The sequence below is a fragment of the Leptopilina heterotoma genome, unplaced genomic scaffold (genome assembly GCF_015476425.1).
Source record: "Leptopilina heterotoma isolate Lh14 unplaced genomic scaffold, ASM1547642v1 Lhet_6831, whole genome shotgun sequence".
NCBI classification, from domain to species: domain Eukaryota; kingdom Metazoa; phylum Arthropoda; class Insecta; order Hymenoptera; family Figitidae; genus Leptopilina; species Leptopilina heterotoma.
The window spans coordinates 4,129-27,833 of NW_025111160.1; the positions used below are offsets into that span (position 1 = coordinate 4,129).

A 23,705-nucleotide genomic window follows, 5' to 3' on the forward strand; every position below is an offset into this window, starting at 1 on the left:
GAGAGGGTTTCTTTTATATTATGCACCAATCGTCTTAAAGCATAATTTAAATGCTGCACATTATGATCACTTTCTATTGCTTTCCCGATCAATTTATTTATTATCAAAAGAAGAAATAACCACTACTGAACTAAATTTAGCAAATACTCTATTACACATCTTTGTAATAGATGTGGAAAGACTATACGGTCTTAACAAGTGCTCTTACAACATTCATCAGTTGAAGCATATCACACATCACGTCAGAATGTGGGGACCTCTTTGGGCTTGGTCAGCCTTCTCATCAGAAGACCACAATGGAGAACTGATCAGAATGGCACATGGTACTAAAAATGTTGATGTCGAATTGTCAAATACAATTAAAATTATCCATGCTTATCAAAGCATAAAATACTTGATGAATCAAAACAGACAGACTGTGGAACATGAATGGCACACATGTGGTCCACCAATTTCTGTAGAAATAGAGGAGAGCGATCTTAAAGCAATTATGCATACTACACACCTCACGAAACAGCAGTTGCTAGAAGCAAAAATTTCTATTTTTAGCAGATGCTCAATAAAGAATGAAATTTATACATCTCAACTATATACTAGACAAAAGAAACGATCGAATTTCCATGTGCAATGGGAAAATGACAATGCAATTTTCTTCGGTGTTATCAAGTACTTCATAACAATCGAAAGAAATATATACGCAATAGTGCGCCAAGCTGTCGTTTCTGTGGATAAATCTAAAGAAATTAAAAACAGAGAACTTAAGTTTACCCTTAATGAATTTATACAACATGTATATGATTCCTATTGCATTCATGCTATTCCAGTTTCAAGAATATTGTCAAAAATACTCCGTGTGCAGGATTACATATGTACATTTGCAAATGACGTTGAAAAGAAATAAGATCTTTTATTATGTCTCTTCTTAAGCATTTATAAATTATATCTCTTGATAAATTTTGATGATCCATAAAACTTGTAAATTTAAACGAAATATTTAGTTCATTATTGATAAACTAAATATTCTTTCATCGTACATGCACGATTTACAATTTTATAACACACCAAGAGAACGTAAACTCCGCAGTTTTTCAGTCAACGTGCGCATATGGGATATAAATGGTTTACGGTCAGGCGAATATTTTTATCACGATTTCAACACTCCCAGATAACACATAACCTTACAGCAATATTGCTGCGAGGTTTCATACTATCTGATCTGAGATGAGCAAAGCCTCTACTCTAAGGTATCACATCCCTTGATGCTTTTTTATAAATTTTTTTAAAAATTTGACCATAAGTTCTTATTTTAATTCTTGAAATATTTAGTCATGTAAAGTTAACACTTGCTAAACTTTACACAACTGAAATATTTGCAAAATTTGAAGAATTTTTACAGCACGGAACCAGAGATATTCACTATCAAAGTTGCGGTTTTTGCATCTAAAACGTGAGTAATGGATGGGGGGTACAACATTTTTATAAATATAAACATAAATTGTTTATAGTTTTTTTCAAAAAACTAATATATAATACACGAATGCATTTCGAACCAAAATGTACAAAAAAATTTATAGTTTACCATTTTGTTTTTTTACAATTATAATTTAAAGCTTCTACTTTATGCCGTTATTTGTATTATGTAGCACCCTCGCATCACTGTGATTTGGCACATGTACAACTATATTTGTAGTAGTAAGTACAGGTTGAGTTAAAAGTATGAGTACTTGAGGAGGACAATATAGTGCGTTGAATAGCATTACGAGGCAACAAACTTTTGACTCCGATTACAGGGGATGTGATACCTTGAGGGCAAAAACGAAAGAGGCTACCGATCTTTCCCATATTATGCATAATGTGTTATATAGGTGATTCTCCACTAAGAGGTAACTTTTAACTACAGTAGCGTTTATCTAAAAATTTTAATTTTTTTGAAAATTTTCTATGCATGGATAAAAAGTACAACTGAATTTAAGAAATTTTTCGCCATATCAGCAAAACAATTCGTCAAAAACGAGCCACCGATATTAGCATTATCAGCAGAATCGCCATATTCGTTAAATGTGACTATTTTGGAGACGCTTAAAGTGTCTTCATTCAGATGAAATTTACTGCTGGAATCGATACATAACCTAAAAATGCATATATGCATTGATACTGCGCGGGAAACTTTCATCGAGACGAGGCAGAACGAATATTACCGAAAATACTCGAATACACAAAATGTCTTTTGTTAATCAAAAGACAAACTTTGCACCAAAGACAGATGAATTAGTTACCAGAGGATTACCGTAGAAAATTAATTTCCGGATGATTTCCATAAAAGAAAATAAATTTCCGGAAGACTTCCGTAAAAAAAATAAGTTTCCGAACGATTTCCGAAAAAAAAAATTTCCGAAAAGTTTTTGGATGATTTCCATAAAAAAAAAATTTCCGAAAAGTTTCCAGAAGATTTCCGTAAAAAAAAATTAATTTCCGGAAAGTTTCCACAAGATTTCCGGATGGTTTCCGTAAAAAAAATAAATTTCGAGAAGCATTTTATTTTACTTTTTACACAATTTTAATTGTGTCTCTCATTCTAGGGTTAGGTTGTCTTTTAAATAAAATTGAATATGGCGATTCTGCTGATAATGCTAATATCGGTGGCTCGTTTTTGACGAATTGTTTTGCTGATATGGCGAAAAATTTCTTAAATTCAGTTGTACTTTTTATCCATGCATAGAAAATTTTCAAAAAAATTAAAATTTTTAGATAAACGCTACCGTAGTTAAAAGTTACCTCTTAGTGGAGAATCACCTATATAACACATTATGCATAATATGGGAAAGATCGGTAGCCTCTTTCGTTTTTGCCCTCAAGGTATCACATCCCCTGTAATCGGAGTCAAAAGTTTGTTGCCTCGTAATGCTATTCAACGCACTATATTGTCCTCCTCAAGTACTCATACTTTTAACTCAACCTGTACTTACTACTACAAATATAGTTGTACATGTGCCAAATCACAGTGATGCGAGGGTGCTACATAATACAAATAACGGCATAAAGTAGAAGCTTTAAATTATAATTGTAAAAAAACAAAATGGTAAACTATAAATTTTTTTGTACATTTTGGTTCGAAATGCATTCGTGTATTATATATTAGTTTTTTGAAAAAAACTATAAACAATTTATGTTTATATTTATAAAAATGTTGTACCCCCCATCCATTACTCACGTTTTAGATGCAAAAACCGCAACTTTGATAGTGAATATCTCTGGTTCCGTGCTGTAAAAATTCTTCAAATTTTGCAAATATTTCAGTTGTGTAAAGTTTAGCAAGTGTTAACTTTACATGACTAAATATTTCAAGAATTAAAATAAGAACTTATGGTCAAATTTTTAAAAAAATTTATAAAAAAGCATCAAGGGATGTGATACCTTAGAGTAGAGGCTTTGCTCATCTCAGATCAGATAGTATGAAACCTCGCAGCAATATTGCTGTAAGGTTATGTGTTATCTGGGAGTGTTGAAATCGTGATAAAAATATTCGCCTGACCGTAAACCATTTATATCCCATATGCGCACGTTGACTGAAAAACTGCGGAGTTTACGTTCTCTTGGTGTGTTATAAAATTGTAAATCGTGCATGTACGATGAAAGAATATTTAGTTTATCAATAATGAACTAAATATTTCGTTTAAATTTACAAGTTTTATGGATCATCAAAATTTATCAAGAGATATAATTTATAAATGCTTAAGAAGAGACATAATAAAAGATCTTATTTCTTTTCAACGTCATTTGCAAATGTACATATGTAATCCTGCACACGGAGTATTTTTGACAATATTCTTGAAACTGGAATAGCATGAATGCAATAGGAATCATATACATGTTGTATAAATTCATTAAGGGTAAACTTAAGTTCTCTGTTTTTAATTTCTTTAGATTTATCCACAGAAACGACAGCTTGGCGCACTATTGCGTATATATTTCTTTCGATTGTTATGAAGTACTTGATAACACCGAAGAAAATTGCATTGTCATTTTCCCATTGCACATGGAAATTCGATCGTTTCTTTTGTCTAGTATATAGTTGAGATGTATAAATTTCATTCTTTATTGAGCATCTGCTAAAAATAGAAATTTTTGCTTCTAGCAACTGCTGTTTCGTGAGGTGTGTAGTATGCATAATTGCTTTAAGATCGCTCTCCTCTATTTCTACAGAAATTGGTGGACCACATGTGTGCCATTCATGTTCCACAGTCTGTCTGTTTTGATTCATCAAGTATTTTATGCTTTGATAAGCATGGATAATTTTAATTGTATTTGACAATTCGACATCAACATTTTTAGTACCATGTGCCATTCTGATCAGTTCTCCATTGTGGTCTTCTGATGAGAAGGCTGACCAAGCCCAAAGAGGTCCCCACATTCTGACGTGATGTGTGATATGCTTCAACTGATGAATGTTGTAAGAGCACTTGTTAAGACCGTATAGTCTTTCCACATCTATTACAAAGATGTGTAATAGAGTATTTGCTAAATTTAGTTCAGTAGTGGTTATTTCTTCTTTTGATAATAAATAAATTGATCGGGAAAGCAATAGAAAGTGATCATAATGTGCAGCATTTAAATTATGCTTTAAGACGATTGGTGCATAATATAAAAGAAACCCTCTCAGTTCTTAGGCTTTCCAAACGTTAAGATCTGAAAGTTTTCTTGGTGTACGCGTAATATAATCTGGTGGCGTTATTGACGCTAGAATCTGATCAATGTTATTACGCTGCTCTTTATTCAAATAATAATCTTCATCACTATTAGTTGTACTGCACCACATCGTTAATAACATGTTCATTACACCAAGTAAAACAGCATGCATGTAGTCAGGAACAAATCCATTGGCTCTATCGAAGTGAGGTATTTGAGTAACTATCGAACTACCTTTGACTCCTTTAAAATGCTTTAGATGTTGATATTTTTCTACAATCGTGGTTTGTTTTTGCATTCGTTCAGCAGTCCTTAGAGGAGCAATATCATGAACTATTGGGAAAACCCAATTTGATCCACTTCCTGTTTCAGAACTTTCTCCTTTTTCTTCACAGCTTCCGCAACTATTTTCTCCGTTATATTGCATTGTGTTTTGTGTACCTGCTTTTGCCGGAGCATCTAAACAAGCAACAGGAGCTACAACTTTACTAGTTACGATACGATTCAAAGGTTTATTGTTCCATTCAAATCCATTTTCATATAGATGTTGTAAAGTGGAAACGAAAGGTTGCAAAAATGAATTCATATCTGGTTTTTTACTAGATCGATTAGTATAAAAAATTCCACAAACAAATTGAAAGTTTCTTCTATGTTTTGGTGCTACATTTACTACTTGTGCGTAAATGGGCCACATATGACTCTTTCCACTCTTGGATACTTGTACTCCATCTGTAAACCAAAGTAGGAACAAGTCGTATAATCCTGGTATAGCGTCTATTTTTAGACGACGAAATTCAGAACCTGATGTTATATCGTATAATTTTTGTTGATCTTGATTTGCACATTGATTTCGAAAATCATCCATTAAAACGTGAAGGTTTTGTGTTTCAAAGGCATTTCGAAGTTGAGATTCTAAATTAAGTTCTAAAAAAAAACTGTCAAGTTTTTTACTATTGCAACGTATACATTGCCCTACAGGCACATCTGACCATTTTCCCGAATACAGAAAACATTCTGTACAAATCCTGTGCTTTATTGTGAAATCTGTTTGAGAATTAGCTAATACTTTATCAATTAAAGACAATAATTTAAATTTTGATGTTGGTATTGTATGATAATTAGGTATCAATAAATCAATTAATGATAAAATATCGCTCAAGGCTTTCTTGCTTAATCGGTTTGTAACGTATATCTTTAGTATTTGGTATAAAGCATCTCCGCCATTAATTGTTGATCCTGTATATATTGGTCGATTAAGCCAACTATTTATGTTTTCGTCATTATCAATGTCATCATTCATATCTAATGAAAATAATGACGCAGTACTTAAGAGTGATTCAGAAGATGAGTGCAGGGAAAAATTAAATTCAAAGTGACTTAAATTTGGCGAAGATACACTTTCGATGTCCATTGGTGAAATTTGTTCGTTTACTTCATTATCTTCTCTTTCATCTTCTGAAGAATGTTGATAAAATTCTTCAAACTGAAAATCTTCATCATTTAAACTTGATGAAGATGGAATATTTGCAATATCCATTTCTAAAGATTCTGTTGAGGACAATATATTGTATTCAACTTCCAATTCAGGCGGAGTTAATACTCCGGAACTATTGGAACTATTGGAACTATTGGAACTATCGGAACTATTGGAATGTGTTGATGATGAAGATTCATCCATAACGTCATCCTGATCAGAACTCTGAAAGCAATGATTTTATATAAAACGGTTTTATAAATAAAAATAAAACGGTGTTTAGAATTATTCGTAAAACTTCTATGATTTTTTTTGTTATTAAGATTAAATAATTCTTTTAAAAACAGTTAATAAAATTAAATATTACCATTTTAATATTGTTAGTAAACTTCTGAATAGATTTTTTGTCAGTCCAATAATTGGCTCAAAATTTTAACGTTGATTAATCTTATTCTTGCTTGTAGTATTCCAATCAAACCAAAACAATCTGAAATTATATTAGCTAATAAATAAAAATCAATTTCAAATACTTGAATTCAAGTAATAATTTTCATAAAAATTTATGCACAGTCAAATTATGAGAAAATATGTGCTTAATGTTTTAGAAGTTGTATACTTTTTTATAATTTTGGTGCTCATTTCATGAACACTTTCCTTCCTCATAAAGATAATAATAATAGAAATATATGAATAACTTTTTATAAATATGGTAAAAGTGATCAAATCTTGGTTCAATCAATGTATTTTTAAATACCCGATAAGATAGTTAAACAAAAATTTTCGAACAACAAAGTTGAAAAAATGTCATTCTCCACAATTTTTTGTTTTTAAACTATCAATAATTTCTAAATTTATTATCAAATTATGTTCAAAAATAGGTCAATCGAAGCATTTTTTAATGCTCTATAAGATGGTAATGATAATTTTAAAATTACTTTTATATTTTTCAACAAAATTTTCAAAAAAGTCCTTTTTTCCAAAATTTTTGATTTTTAAAAGTTTAATATCTCCGGTCAATATGGACGACAAATGGATATGGATCACAAAGTACTCTTACTTTATGTCCGCAGGTGAGATATACAATTTAAAAAAAATTCAACCCAAAACTCTTCATGATTTCGAGATATTTATGAAAATGTGATGTTTACGCACACACATAAAGATTGACATTTTTTAAAAATGTCATTTTTGAACTCCTGAGGTCAAATAATATAAAGATATGTCAAAAAATCGAACTCGAAATATTTTGGTATTACTATACTTCCTCTATGAGGAAGTAATTACAATTTTTCGAAACTGTAATGAATAGTTTTGTCATGGTAGGCAAGGTGGTGTCTTTAGCGAGGGTTCTGCCATTGTAGACAAGATGGATTTTTCAGACAGGGTTCTACAATGGTAGACAAGATGGGTTTTTCAGCCAAGGTTATCCAAGGTTCTGCGATGGTAGGTAGGATGGTGCCTTTAGCCTTTGTTATGCCATGGTAGGCAAGTTGGTATCATTGGTATCAACGTTTCGAAATTTAGACTTGCAAGTTGACCCACCTTGAAAAATTGATAATAATATGGAAAAACTTAAATCAATTCACGAAAGTTTATTAAATTTTACTTACTTTAATGTTTCTGAACCTATGTGGGGGGAGAATAGGGAGTTGTGTAACACCTTAATATTTGTCAAATGGTAATTATTGTAATAGGTTTCAACTATTGTTAACTTTTTTTAATTAAAATCTAACATTTGTACTAGTACTCGTCACTCAAACAAGCATTTATATTGCTGTATTTCGTATATTTGCACAAAGTTTTTGAAGGTATTCAAAAAGATTAGTATACCAAAATAATTAGAAGTAATAACCTTTTGATATAGGGGAGAGTGGGGCAAACCGGCCATACTGACGGTTTTTTTACCCTTGTGACTAAATGAATCAACCGATTTTATTTTTCGATGACTTATTTGAAAGATCATTTAATTACTCAACTTTTTCCCACTAACACCTATACCTATACTATACGTTTTATTTTTTAATTGCTGTGTTAAATTAAAAAAATTTTGAAAACTGTCCGGTTTGCGCCACCCCCTGGGATGAACCGGTCAGTTGGGTTTTTTTGTCTATAATATTGCATTTATATAATTTACAATAACAACAAACATAAATAATCATGTAAACAATGGTTGTAACAATGTAAATATAATAATACAGTATTGAATTTTAATGAAATAAATAATTTTTTTAGTAAAAAAAATGTTTGAAATTATCAGGAAAACAATATTAAAGGGTCTAACTTTCATTAAAAGAGAATTATTTTTCATTAAAAGTAAATATTTTTGGAAAAAACATTCTAATTAATAATAATTTTCGTGAAACTTTGATACAATGAAAATATCCTATGACCGGTTTGCCCCACAGGCCAATTTTGAGAATTAATATTTGTTTAAAAAAACGCTTTGCAAATTCATCAAAGTTTTAGGTGGTAGGGGAGACTAGATGCGGTTGTTATGCAGTTGTTATAAATGGAATATCTCAGAAACAGATATGTTATAGAGATCGGGTTCCAAAGAGAAAAATGTTTAGTTTTTATGTACGAACTTACTGCAATATGGTTAAAAATTATATTTCCGTAAAAAAAAAATAAATTTCCGGAAATTTTCCGGAAGATTTCCGTACAAAAAAAATAAATTTCCGGAAATTTTCCGGAAGATTTCCGGATGATTTCCGTAAAAAAAAAATAAATTTCCGGAAGTTTTCCGGAAGATTTCCGTAAAAAAAAAATAAATTTCCGGAAATTTTCCGGAAGATTTCCGTACAAAAAAAATAAATTTCCGGAAATTTTCCGGAAGATTTCCGGAAGATTTCCGTAAAAAAAAATAAATTTCCGGAAATTTTCCGGATGATTTCCGTAAAAAAAAAATAAATTTCCGGAAGTTTTCCGGAAGATTTCCGTAAAAAAAAATAAATTTCCGGAAATTTTCCGGAAGATTTCCGTACAAAAAAAATAAATTTCCGGAAGATTTCCGGAAGATTTCCGGATGATTTCCGTAAAAAAAAAATAAATTTCCGGAAGTTTTCCGGAAGATTTCCGTAAAAAAAAATAAATTTCCGGAAGATTTCCGGATGATTTCCGGATGATTTCCGTAAAAAAAAATAAATTTCCGGAAGTTTTCCGGAAGATTTCCGTAAAAAAAAAATAAATTTCCGGAAATTTTCCGGAAGATTTCCGTACAAAAAAAATAAATTTCCGGAAATTTTCCGGAAGATTTCCGGAAGATTTCCGTACAAAAAAAATAAATTTCCGGAAATTTTCCGGAAGATTTCCGGAAGATTTCCGTACAAAAAAAATAAATTTCCGAAAATTTTCCGGAAGATTTCCGGAAGATTTCCGTACAAAAAAAATAAATTTCCGGAAAATTTCCGAATAATTTCTGAAAAAAAAAAATTTCCGGAAAATTTCCGGAAGTTTTCCGGAAAACTTCCGGAAGCCTCTTCCGGAAAGTTTCCGGAAGTTTTCCGGAAAACTTCCGGAAACCCTTCCAGCTGGGCTTATTTTAACGTTGTCTGGAAATTCTTCCATCTTAGAATCTCAATTTTTTCCACCAATAGAGTTGTCTAATTTTAAAAATTATGCTCTTGGTCTTGTTGAATTTTTAACTTTTAATTCTATTCCTAATATAGATGTTGGAAAGAATAAATTTTACGTAGGAAATGAAGAAATTATTATACCCACAGGAAGTTATGAAGTTAGTGATATTGATCAAGTTTTGCATTTAATTTTAAAAAATAAAGGAATTAATTTTAGAATCAAACCAAACAATAATACATTGAAATGTACAGTTTATTGTGATGAAGAAATTAATTTTAAACCCAATGATTCTATAGGTAGTTTGTTAGGATTTTCTCCTCGCAAATTAAAAGCTCAAGAATACCATGAGTCTGATCAACCAGTATCAATCATTAAAATAAATTCCTTAAGAGTAGAATGTAATATAACAACCGGAGCATACATTAATGGTGAAAAAGTGCATACAATTCATGAATTTTTTCCTATTGTTCCACCAGGATATAAAATAGTGGAAGTACCAAATCACGTCATTTACTTGCCAGTCGCTGTCAAGACAATAGACTATATTCAATTGCGAATTGTAGACCAAGACGGAAATTTAGTTAATTTTCGAGGGGAAACTTTAACAATAAGGCTTCATATTAAATCCTTAAAATAATGGGTATTGTTTTTAATAATAGAAAAAGGATTGGTTTTGGTTATAAAATTAAGACACCATGTCAGAATCAAATCAGTCGTCGGCAAATCTTGAAGAGATTAACACCTCAGAACCTGCAACTACTGAAAAATCTTGGTCTAAAGATTGTAAAAAAAGGAAGAGAGTAAAAAAGAGATTTAAGGTTATTTTTACTTGTATTTGTGCCTTTGTATTTCAACGTATTATTTTTTGCTATGGAAGGGGAAATTTTAAATATTGATTCACCAGTAATTTTTGATGAATCTATTGCTCATTATGAAGTTCATGCGCAACAACCATACACCTCATCAACATACAACAATAGTGACGAAATCCGCATCACGGTACAGAATCAGGATCATTGCTTATTTCCAAGCAAAAGCTCGATTCACATCACTGGAAAACTTGTGAAACCTGATGGAACAGCTCTAGAACGTACAAATTTAATTTCTAATGGCATATGTCATTTATTTGAAGAAGCAAAGTATGAACTTAATGGTGTAGAAATTGATAAAAATAAAAATGTAGGTCTTACAAGTTTAATGAAAAATTATATTTCTCTCGATTCTAGTCAAAATAAATTTCTTGAAAATGTTGGCTGGTTAGAATTTACCAATGAACCAACCTTAACAAATGCGCAAGGTTATTTTGATGTATGTATTCCTCTGAGTATGATTTTTGGTTTTGCTGAAGATTACCAAAAAGTTATTATTAACGCAAAACATGAGCTTATTTTAATCAGATCAAGAACTGATGCTAACGCAGTGTTGCAAGTAGCACCTTTAGAAGAGTTTAAAATTGTCATTGAAAAAATTGAATGGTTATTACCGTACATAAAATTATCAGATGCTCGAAAATTTAAATTATTAAAATATATTAAAAAAGATCCATCTATTCCAATAAGTTTTAGAACTTGGAAATTGTATGAATATCCTTTATTACCAATTACTCCTAAGCACATTTGGAGTGTAAAAACATCAAGTCAATTAGAGAAACCTAGATTTATTGTATTAGGGTTTCAGAGAAACAGTTTTCTGTTTTCTGTTTTTTTTGGTGTTTTTTTTAATAATACAGTTCAAAACTCTAGTTTTTTTGATCATTGTGATTTATCTGATGTCAAATTATTTTTAAATTCACAATGTTATCCTTATGGCAACATGAATCTGAATATTGGTAGAAATCAGTACTCTACTTTATATGAAATGTTTACAAATTTTCAAGCATCTTATTATAGTAAAGAGTCTCAACCAATTTTATCAAAAAAAGAATTTTTACAATATGCTCCTTTAGTTGTAGTAGATTGTTCAAAACAAAATGAGTCTTTAAAAAGTGGACCAGTTGATATCCGCTTAGAATTTGAATCAAAAGAAAATTTTCCTGCCAATACTTCAGCTTATTGCTTAGTTTTGCATGACCGCATCATTGAATATAAACCAATCAGTGGAATTGTCAAAAAAATTGTTTAACTTTAAGCTTATATATATTTAACTCTTTACGCGTAATGAGATTAGTTGATTTAAAAATGCAGTACTTGATAGATGTGCAAGGATTCAAAAGTTATCATGGGAACAACATTTTGTGTCTACAGACAGACAGACAGACACCATCGCCAAACCATGTTTTTTGGGTTCAGGGGACTCCAAAACGTAAAGATTTCATAAAATTAGCAAAAGTCAAAATTTGCATAAAACTAATACCTTCTTACATGATGAGAATGTAATAAAAATTACTTTTTTTGAAAATAACTCGAAAAGTATAGGGTTTGGCGAATTGGTGTCTACAGCAAAGCTGTAGCTGAGAATAAGACGAGAAAAAAAGTCTCTAGTAGCAAGTTTCCATATGAAATAGATTCGGAGATAATTGAGTCAGAATATCGATTTTTTGCACAAAAAAATAATAAAATATATATATATATATATATATATATTGTGACCCAATAAATTGGAAATGCAAATAATATTATACTTTCACTAATTATCGAATTATGAATGGGCCTGAATTTAAAAAAATTCAACTTGATAGAACTATTAAGTTACTAGCAAACTACTCTTACTATCAAGTACAATGATGACGCTTAAATTTGCTTAATTTTAAATTATCAACTGTAAATTAGTCTACTCAAATTTTATAAACAATAATGCTCAGTTGAGCGCCAGTTATTTTAATTTTATAAGTTACTTAAAATAACAAAAGTAATTTTCTTTTAATCTTCCAAATACTAATTTTGAGACTCGATTGAAAAAAAGGGGGGAGGAGGCGGTGGGTTGAATTTCACTGAGACTAGTAATTCAAAATAACGTTTTCAATTTATTAAATCAATAGAAAAATAACCATTCGACTTACCGATTAATTCGGTTAAATGATAATGTCGGCGACAATCAATAATAACGACTCCTTTACAATGTTTCAAATCAGTCGTACAGTTCCCAAAAATGGTCTCTCACTTTGGAAAATTGTCGTCACACCACTCTTTCACACTTGCCTTTAACACCGGCGATTCAACTTATTTTCAATTAAACTTCTACAGTCTTACACAAATAGCGTTTCTCGTATATAAACTTAACAGTTCTCTTCGATTTAAAGTAATCATTATACGCAACTAATCCAATCACATCAAGAAAACCTTTATCTCTTTTCACACTCAGAACTTTTCTCGGTCTGTCGCCATGTGCTCTCTGTGTAAAAACCGGCGTCTATTGCCTGGTAGCGCGCGCTAACCTTCTTTTTCTCTCACTCACACGTGCTTTCTCTCCTTCTCTCCGTCACTCCCACGGTACAGTGAACTACTTATGAACCGATTACTACGCCACCAAGAAATAGTCCGTCCAAAACAAAGCTTAATTTGTCGAGAATAATCATTGTACGAGAAAATATTACAATAAAAATTCGTAAATAATAAATGATAATAACAAAATAACAAATTATTAATTATAATAATTTTGATACCAAAATAATAAGTTTAATTAATTCTAATTATGAGAACGTAGTCTCAGGTGCGTAATTAGGGAGAAAAGTATAGTGACAAATAAAATAAAATAAACTTGTTTTTGTGGCAATCCACATTGTCACAATTCTCCGTTCCTTACACGTTACTATCAGTAGTAACGCAACAACAAAAATTGAACTCACTCAGATACTTCTTTTCAAACAAAATTAAACAATAAAAATAAAAAAATTAATACACCTTTTTTTTTTCTTACACTCACATCACTTATAGTCTGTTTACTGCAATCGTCCACCGTCTGATTTCCGGCGTTCCTCGTAGAATTCCTTCATGGCCAAGGTCACAGCTTCTGCTGGTAATCCAGCCAAAGCTTGGGCCATTGCTCTGGTCTGCTCGATGAACCTGTCCGTGTTGTCCATCATCGGTGGTGCTGGCGGTAATGCTAAGGGTGGAGTGCTTTGATATACGATCGGTGGTGATATCGCTGGTTCTAGTATCGTCCAGTTCGGTGGAGGAACCGTGACATCACAAACTGCTAAAGGTAGTGTGCTCTGATATACAATCGGTGGTGATATCGCTGGTTCTGGTATCGTCCAGTTCGGTGGAGGAACCGTGACATCACCAACTGCTAAGGGCTTCGTTGATTTGTAAGTTGGTGCCTGCTGTATCATCTCCCAAATTTCATCAACACTCAGTGTTGATTCAACAGTAATTTCCTTTCTCTCGCTGGTTGTTGGTGTGGTGACTACAGATGGTCCAGGCCTCATTGCTTCTATCGTTTCCGAAACTCGACGTCCGCGACCTCGCCCTATTGAACATAACTTGACGGTATTCTGATTCTCCTTAGATTCCGAAGCTACTCCACTCGCTGATGCTTGGTTGTTTTGTTTTTGTTCAGCCTCCAGACGTAATTTCTCTTCTACGCTTATCTTTCCTGAATTTGCCATAATTCCTTTAGTCTTTTTAATCCTCTCCGATCGAAAGTACTGATATTTTTCTCGGCCGTATTTCATCATCATGTCCCTTTTATGTCGATCAGAGCAACGAGGGCAATCGGTCATCGTGACGCCACGTCTTCCGCAGTTCCTACAGTAGCCATACTGTGGATTTGGGCAATCATTACGCCTATGTCCAAATTGCCAACAACTTATACAGGATCCAGGTGGGGGGTCCAATTCCGGGTCGGTGGGAATCAATTTTAGTCCTCCGAACAACACTCCGCGTGTGATCACAGGAAGAACGTTCCTTCCTTGCTCAAGGCTGGCAATCTCTATTACTGGCTCCGCGATTCTGCTGGTAGGTGGTCCTGGAGGGGTGATTGATCGTTCCGGCGATGGTGTTTTGTTTCGAGAAACGTAGTTTTCCGGAAACATAATATTCGTGCGGATAGCACGGATAGCCTTTATTTGTTCGTCCTTCAATCTCTGCTTTTCGCGCGAAGTCGACGGCAATTCTCCTCTAAAATAGCGATCCAATTCTTCTACAGCGAGTCGGCTTTCCCATTCCTGCTCACTTTCTCCTAACTTGCGCTCAGTTCTCCATGCTTCATCATTGTCTCGCTTTCTTGCAGAACCTCTGCCCGCTGATGATACTGCTGCCATATCCTTGGTGTGTCTCACGCTTATTGGAGCTGGTGATTGGGCATCTTCCCAAGAGATCAAATCGTGATCATCTTCGCTCTGGGTAATGTTAGAATTAGAATCTACATTGGCTGTTGCGCTGGGATCGTGCAAAAATTTACTAAAACCTCGTCCTCTTGATGACATCCTTCTAAATGATTAGTCTCTTCTTACTCTTAATCTCTTTTTCTCGGAACGCTGGTATATGAGTCTTTATTATCGGTGAAACTGAAACAAAATTGATCAAAATAACAATTAATTATTAACCGTTCGCGGCAAAATATAACGTTTAAGTTCTGAAACGTGCACCTTCGAAATTCGGCGACTATTTTGCGTACTCAATACGTAAACCGAGGGGGATAATATTTTCACGATTTTGAATGGACCTTCAAATTTGGGTGCTAACTTACACGCAAATTTGTGTGCACCGCTGGATAATTTATGGGTTTTCCAGAGTACCTGATCTCCAATATTAAATGTGACAATTTTACGCCCACGATTATAATATTTTGCTTGTTTGCTTCTCTCCTGACCGATAATTCTCGCTACCATGTCTCTGAGTCCATCCAATCTTTTCATTCTCTCGGACCACATCTCAGGATCAATTCTCGTCACGGACTTCGGATTTTCAACAGTGCGTCTAAGACTTTTCACAGGTTTAGGGTGACGTCCATAATTAAGAAACGCTGGTGATACTTTTGTCGTTGATTGAGTTGCGGTATTTATAGCATGCCTCAATTCATGCAAGTGCTTGTCCCAATTTCGGTGGTCATCATCGAGATATGTTGAGATCATTGTCTTCAAAGTCCTATTTGACCTTTCTACCGGATTTGCCTGGGGGTGATACGGTGGTGTAGTTATATGTTTAACCCCATACTCCTCCAGAACTCCTTTCAGATCCTTATTAACAAATTCTCTTCCGTTATCGGTCAAAAGAAACTCTGGCGTTTCCCAACGAAACAACACAAGTTCCTCGAATGCTCTAGACACTGCTTTACCGTTGGCTGAACGCAGGGGCTTAATTTCAACCCAACGGGAAAATAAATCCTGGAAGACCACGAGATATTTATACTGACTTTTACTCCCTGGGAATTCCATTGTATCGGCAGCCACAACAGACCATGGCCTTTCTACGATACGCTCGCCCATTAATCCTTTTGGTCCTTGTTGTGACACCTTATGAAATTGGCAATCCGGACACTCAGTCACGTAAGTATGAACATCGTGCCAGATTCCTTGCCAATAATATTCCCGGGCCACTCGATCATAGGTCTTTTCCACTCCAAGATGACCTGCGGACACTTCAGCATGTGAATTTTTAAGTAATTCTTCACGATGTTCCACAGGTACAACTAATTTCCAGCCATCTTCGTTTCCTACTATTGGCATTAAGAGTGGGTCACTTCTGAATCGATACAATATTTCATTTTCAACTTTCCATCCTGGGAAACGCTGGGGAAAATTTCTGACTAAATCTCGACGCTTAATATACCAAGGATCTTCGACACTTTCAAACGCAGCTAATTCTTGATCTTCTGGTTCAAGAATTCGGGACAACGCATCCGGAACTTGATGTTGAGAGCCCTTCTTATGAACCACTTCGAAGTCCCATTGTTGGAGTTCTAATGCCCAGCGAGCAAGACGTCCGGTTGGATCCTTCAAATTATTCAGCCATTTCAATGCACTATGATCCGTGACTGCAATAAATTTTGATCCTTCGAGATATGGTCGGAATTTTTCCTTAACACTCCAAATCAACGCTAGGCACTCCTTTTCAGTGACGCTGTAATTCTTTTCTGCATCGGTCAGTACTCGGCTAACATAAACAATCGGGTGCTCACCAGTTTCATTTTGTTGTGTAAGTACTGCACCGATAGCTACATTACTTGCATCACATTGCACTGAAAAGGGTTTACTAAAATCAGGGCGCGCTAATACCGGTGCTTGAGTCAGAGCAATCTTAAGTTGTTCAAACGACTTTTGTTGCTCGTTTCCCCACTGCCAAGGCTGGTTCTTTTTTAAGAGTTTCAGCAACGGTATTTTCATTTCACTGTCGTTCTCGATAAATTTAGAGTACCATCCTACCATCCCAAGAAATCTTCTTAGTTGTTTCAAATTCTTAGGCGCTGGGTACTCTAGGACTGGTGCTATTTTCTCCGGATCAGTTCTGAGGCCATTTTGGTCAAGAACATATCCCAAGTATGATACGCTGGAACATCCGAATTCGCACTTGTCCGGATTCACTTCTAGACCTGCCTGCGCTAGTTTCGTTAACACTAATCGTAACCAGTGAAGATGTTCGTCGAATTCTTCACTAATTATAATTATGTCATCTAAATATCCGAAAATGTGGGGTTCATACTCAGGGCCGAACATAGAATCTATTAAACGCTGGAAAGTTTTCGGCGCGTTGGTAAGACCAAAAGGCATACGCTTGAATTGAAATAATCCAAGACCAGGAATCGAAAATGCTGTATACTTTTTGCTTTCCGGTGCCATTGGTACTTGATGGTATGCTAATTTAAGGTCTATTTTAGAAATGTAACGCGCTTTTCGGAGCTTATCCAAAATAGAATCTACGCTGGGTATCGGATAAGCATCACTTATAGTGATTTTATTTACATCCCTATAGTCGAAGCATAAACGTAACTTTCCCGTATGATTTTTAACGACAACTGGTGCACTGTTATACTGGCTGGCAGATCTCTCTATAATACCCTTTTTTAGAAGATTCTTTATTTCCTCAATAAGCCACAGTAAAATCGCTGGGGCCATTCTTCTTGGACGGTGTTTGATTGGTGTTGAATCCACGACTGATATGTGATGTTCCGTGAGAGTTGTCATCCCATGTTCTTCAGACGGTGGTATTACTAATTCTTTAACCAATGATTGCACTTCACTACGCTGGTCATCAGTCATCACTGAAATTCCGGCGCATTCCGCAAAAATAGTGGCCTCCTCTTTCTCGTTGATACTTTCGGCGAATCTGTGCCATTCCTTGCCGTTGATTCGCCACAATCCTTTACCCAACTGCACATCCATATCAAGGGCTCGGCAAAAATCTACTCCTAAAATCATATCTTGAGTTAAGGAACTTATTGCCCTTAATTCAAATGATTGGGAAATATCGTCCACAGTTAGCCACAATCTTAATTTCCCAAGAGTATTTGTCGAACCGCCGATGGCACTTTGAATCATCGTTGTTGTTGATTCAAGTCTTGATTTGAATTTCTCTGCAATTTTTGGCCCCACTACTGAGATCATTGCCCCAGGATCAAATAACGCTAGGTATGGTTGATCAGCAACAAATATTTTAATAAAATATCTGTTTTCAGTACGCGTGCCATCTATCGCTTCGTCATCGGTAGTAGGATTAACGGTGGGTTCAGCTGCACCCTTTGCAGCTTCTCCCCCCCCTTTGACTACATCATCCTTTTCATTTTCTACAATGATAGATGTGTCAGTCACAGGAACAGAATCACTCGCTTTATCTGGCACAGTTTCAGGGAGAAAAAATTTTTGTCCCCATCGCTGGTTAATATTTTCAGAATTTTCGAAAATTTTCTGAATTTTTCCAGATGATTTCTTACGATGACTTTTATTTTCACTCGAAAATTTAACTCGTTTTTCTTTCGCAATAGCCCCTTTACTAGTATCACGTGTGTTTGTTTTGAATGGTTCCCCACCATTCGGCGCCTTAACGTCTGGTTTACCACTTGCAGGGAGTAAGTCTATCTCACTTGTACTACTTTTCTCATTTCTTCTCTCTTCTTTCGCTGGTAGTGAGCCTAACTTACTCTGTACGGTACTTTGTTGAAAATCGAATTTTCTTGAGGCAGAGAGTGGATCCCCTCCACTCTGTTTGCTTGTAGTGGTGACCGATTCTCCTACTCTAACGTCTGCTGGGAGTGAGTCCCCCTCACTCTGGTTATACACTTCTTTTATCGAAAAATCTGACGGCAGCTTCGTACTTTTTCTTAAGCCTGAGTTGTCCACGTTGGAATTGGTGGTTGGGAGGGGGGAGCAGGATTCTTCTGTCCCCCCGCTCGTTCGTTTCCCAGAGCCAGTTGATATTGTCTTATCAGCACACAGTTAGGACAATTTGCGAACACCGCACCTTGCGTTCCGCAAACTTGACATCTCTGTTTTAAAGGACAACGATTAGCGTAATGTCCTTGTCCTTGACACATGTGACAGACGCGAAACTGACATTCTGACGCTTTGTGTCCGACTCCTTGGCAATGGAAACATGCTCCCACAAAACCTACTTCGTTTGTAGAATTCGCTGGTGGATTATTATGAACTTGTGATAGACTTTGCCCTTTGTTTAGGGGCGTAGAAGTTGCTCTTGCTACCATCGATGCATAAGCTGGAGGTGGAGGCGCTGGACTTGCAGATTGTATCGCTGGTACATTAATTTGTTTTCCTTCGTTGATTGGCGCTGGTGTTTTAATTGCAGCTACTTGTTCGCTTTTTCCCTTCACCTTCTTTTTGCCTTTTTTTTTTGTTTTACCCTCCTTTGTCGCTTTGATGCTGGACTGTCCGCTTGAACTTGAATCAGTTTCATCTTTTGCTTTTATAGCTTCAATTTTAACATTTTTCCGTTCTACAATTGCAGCAGCGGCAGGAAACTTCATCTTATCTTTCGAGGGTGGTGGGGTATAACGCTGGTCGGCATCCTTTGCTTTTTCAAATTCTCGTAGAATTCTTTCCATTGTAGGTAGGGAATTGGCCTTGGAATTAACTAACATACGCCGGTACTCTGGAGTTAGTCCATTGTAAGCAATTCTGTATTGCAAGTCGCGAGGAAGACGTTTCTTGAGATGTCCCATTATTATTTTGAGATTCGTCAAGTAAGTCGTTATTCTTTCCCCTTTGGCTTGGGTACGGCTCCTCAGTTCCTCCATAATCTCTAAATCGTCAGTGACACTGGAAAATTCGTGTTGAAATGCTTCTCGAAATTCTTCCCAATTTAAAATTTCATTGCGAATCGTGCGGTACCAACTGCTAGCACTTTGATGTAATACGCTGGGTATTGCTCTCAACAGTTCTTCATCTGTGATCTCTGTGGATAGTTGACAATCTTCGATCCTGTTTAAAAATTCCTCTGGGTCTTGTTTTCCGTTGCCAGAAAATTTTATTTCCCAATCCTTTAAATTTTTTATTATTTTGGATCGCCTATTCAACGCTGTAACTCTATCTCGATGTTGACTGTTGTTGTATTGTACTTCTGATTCCGCATCTTGTTCATACGACGACGAAAATGCGTAAGGAGAATTTTTCCCCTCCTTCGGTATCGCTGGTACTCCCACTCTTTCCTTTTCTCGTACCTTTCCGTCCGGTTTGAACGAGTGCCTTGTCTCGTGATTTTCTGACTTGACGTGGCGCTGGTACTCCCCACTCCTTCGCTGTCCAGAACCCGCATACGAATTTTGATACTGACAATTCGAGTTTCTGGTGGAAATTTCGTTAACAATATTATTTTCTGCTAAACGTTGTTCATTTTTCCACTCTAGGTAACGGTAGTAGTCCGGATCTTCGAGCAAGTGACTAAATTGTTGTAATTTAGCCATTTTTGGAGCAATGGTTGAGGATATTCTCGGAATTGCTGGAGTTGTCGTATGGATTATCGCGCTGGTAAATTGGGGTATTGTTGAAGTAATTGATGTCGTAACAATGCTTGTCGATATCATATTAGGGGTGGAAGTTGTCATCGATGAGGAACTAGAACGACTAGAAACATGGTGGCTTTTTTTAACTTCAGATGAAAAATTTGGTATTACCGTAATATTACTTTCGATTCCCGCACTAGTATCAAATTGTTGTTCTTGTTGTTCACCGAATTCTGTTGTTTTCCGCCCGCCCTCATTTTCTTTACGCAGGGTCACGTTGGAAGTGAGTTCTTCGCGTATCGCTGGGAATGCTTCACAAACAAACATCGTTTGTGAATCAGCAGCATCATATACTGCGTCCCAAGGAATATCGGTATCTTCAGGTAACTCTAGTTTCATTTCCGCGCGAAATAAACGTTCGCGCAATACTTGAAGAGTACCGTCGACGCTTGCATTGTGTCTATCTAAACTTCGAATAATTTGCCCCGGAAGCAATGCACGAATTACACTCCAAGCTGATTCAGCTTGATCAAAACTAAATAAATTCAAAACACGCTCGGTATAATTTTCCATTTTGAATTTTAAATAATAAAATTGTTCAATAAATAACACTTCTAAAAATAAAATCCGAAATTAAACTTTAACGAATTTAATTATAGGGAAATTGTGAATGATGGAATTTTCCGTTTATTGCGCTTGCGCACTGGTCGTCTTCTTCGTGAAATAAAAATGTCTACCGGAAGTACGCTGGGAAAAGTTTAATTGTATGATTCACCAAATTTTCCTTAATATTTCTTTGCAAAAAGTGTGAATAATAATTTGGTAATTCACACGGCAAAAAAAAATTAATATTAAATAAATCCTTATTTATTCTGGATTATCATTAGTTTGTAATTGAACAATAATAAATTTCCAAATTTATTCACAAGGGGAACACGTGCACGTTTCAGAATTTATTCTTGTACATAATCAATTTCAAATACACAAAAAAAATCAATTATCACATAAAATACACATAAATATCAATTCAAATATTATCAATTATAAATAACTATAATTAATCAAAAAAAAAGAATATTCAGCTTACTGTCTCAGTGGTAGAAAAAAAACGCTAGTGGGCCCCACGTTGGGCGCCAATTTATTGTGACCCAATAAATTGGAAATGCAAATAATATTATACTTTCACTAATTATCGAATTATGAATGGGCCTGAATTTAAAAAAATTCAACTTGATAGAACTATTAAGTTACTAGCAAACTACTCTTACTATCAAGTACAATGATGACGCTTAAATTTGCTTAATTTTAAATTATCAACTGTAAATTAGTCTACTCAAATTTTATAAACAATAATGCTCAGTTGAGCGCCAGTTATTTTAATTTTATAAGTTACTTAAAATAACAAAAGTAATTTTCTTTTAATCTTCCAAATACTAATTTTGAGACTCGATTGAAAAAAAGGGGGGAGGAGGCGGTGGGTTGAATTTCACTGAGACTAGTAATTCAAAATAACGTTTTCAATTTATTAAATCAATAGAAAAATAACCATTCGACTTACCGATTAATTCGGTTAAATGATAATGTCGGCGACAATCAATAATAACGACTCCTTTACAATGTTTCAAATCAGTCGTACAGTTCCCAAAAATGGTCTCTCACTTTGGAAAATTGTCGTCACACCACTCTTTCACACTTGCCTTTAACACCGGCGATTCAACTTATTTTCAATTAAACTTCTACAGTCTTACACAAATAGCGTTTCTCGTATATAAACTTAACAGTTCTCTTCGATTTAAAGTAATCATTATACGCAACTAATCCAATCACATCAAGAAAACCTTTATCTCTTTTCACACTCAGAACTTTTCTCGGTCTGTCGCCATGTGCTCTCTGTGTAAAAACCGGCGTCTATTGCCTGGTAGCGCGCGCTAACCTTCTTTTTCTCTCACTCACACGTGCTTTCTCTCCTTCTCTCCGTCACTCCCACGGTACAGTGAACTACTTATGAACCGATTACTACGCCACCAAGAAATAGTCCGTCCAAAACAAAGCTTAATTTGTCGAGAATAATCATTGTACGAGAAAATATTACAATAAAAATTCGTAAATAATAAATGATAATAACAAAATAACAAATTATTAATTATAATAATTTTGATACCAAAATAATAAGTTTAATTAATTCTAATTATGAGAACGTAGTCTCAGGTGCGTAATTAGGGAGAAAAGTATAGTGACAAATAAAATAAAATAAACTTGTTTTTGTGGCAATCCACATTGTCACAATATATACAGTGGTTTTTCGAGAAATTGAGAGTTTTATGTTCATAAATATAGTTTTTGGGTGTATTCGGGTGAGATTATGTGAAAACAGTTAAACTTACTTTTATTTCTTTGGAAAAATTTTGATTTTTAGCGTTATTTTGGGATTTTTGAGTTTTTTTGACCATTTAAGAACCTATAACTCCGAAATTTAAGTTTTTATCAAAAAATGTTGTCGAGAAAAGTTGTTTGTATTTTCCTAACCTAAAATAATATAAAGTTAAAAATTTGAAAATTTGAAAAAATTGAGTTTTCAAAATTTTGAAAGTACTGTAGTTTTAGTATTTTTTAACGAAAATGGCTGGTTAACGAACTTGGCCTTCATTTTTTCACTAACTTTAAGTGCGTTAAATTTAAAAACGATCGGATAAGTTTTTCAAAAGTTATCATGGGAACAACATTTTGTGTCTACAGACAGACAGACACCATCGCCAAACCATGTTTTTTGGGTTCAGGGGACTCCAAAACGTAAAGATTTCATAAAATTAGCAAAAGTCAAAATTTGCATAAAACTAATACCTTCTTACATGATGAGAATGTAATAAAAATTACTTTTTTTGAAAATAACTCGAAAAGTATAGGGTTTGGCGAATTGGTGTCTACAGCAAAGCTGTAGCTGAGAATAAGACGAGAAAAAAAGTCTCTAGTAGCAAGTTTCCATATGAAATAGATTCGGAGATAATTGAGTCAGAATATCGATTTTTTGCCAAAAAAATAATAAAAAATCTGTCCGCGCAAGCGCGGACACATTCTCATCCGCGCTTCGCCCGGAGGCTCGCTTCGCTCGCAAGTTTCAGCGCGCCTCGGGGCGCGCGAA

The 23,705-nt window shown here is 34.7% G+C and overlaps 1 protein-coding gene across 1 annotated transcript; it reads right to left on the reverse strand.

Moving 5' to 3' along the window:
* Window positions 1–12,643: 12,643 nt before the first annotated feature.
* On the reverse strand, window positions 12,644–22,774 carry LOC122510492. Its single transcript, XM_043625176.1, has 2 exons — window positions 22,125–22,774; window positions 12,644–15,182 (listed from the first exon to the last, which is right to left on the reverse strand). The coding sequence occupies exon 2, from the start codon at window positions 15,099–15,101 to the stop codon at window positions 13,614–13,616; it is 1,488 nt and encodes a 495-aa protein (XP_043481111.1). The 5' UTR covers window positions 15,102–15,182; window positions 22,125–22,774; the 3' UTR covers window positions 12,644–13,613.
* Between the last annotated feature and the right edge of the window lie 931 nt (window positions 22,775–23,705).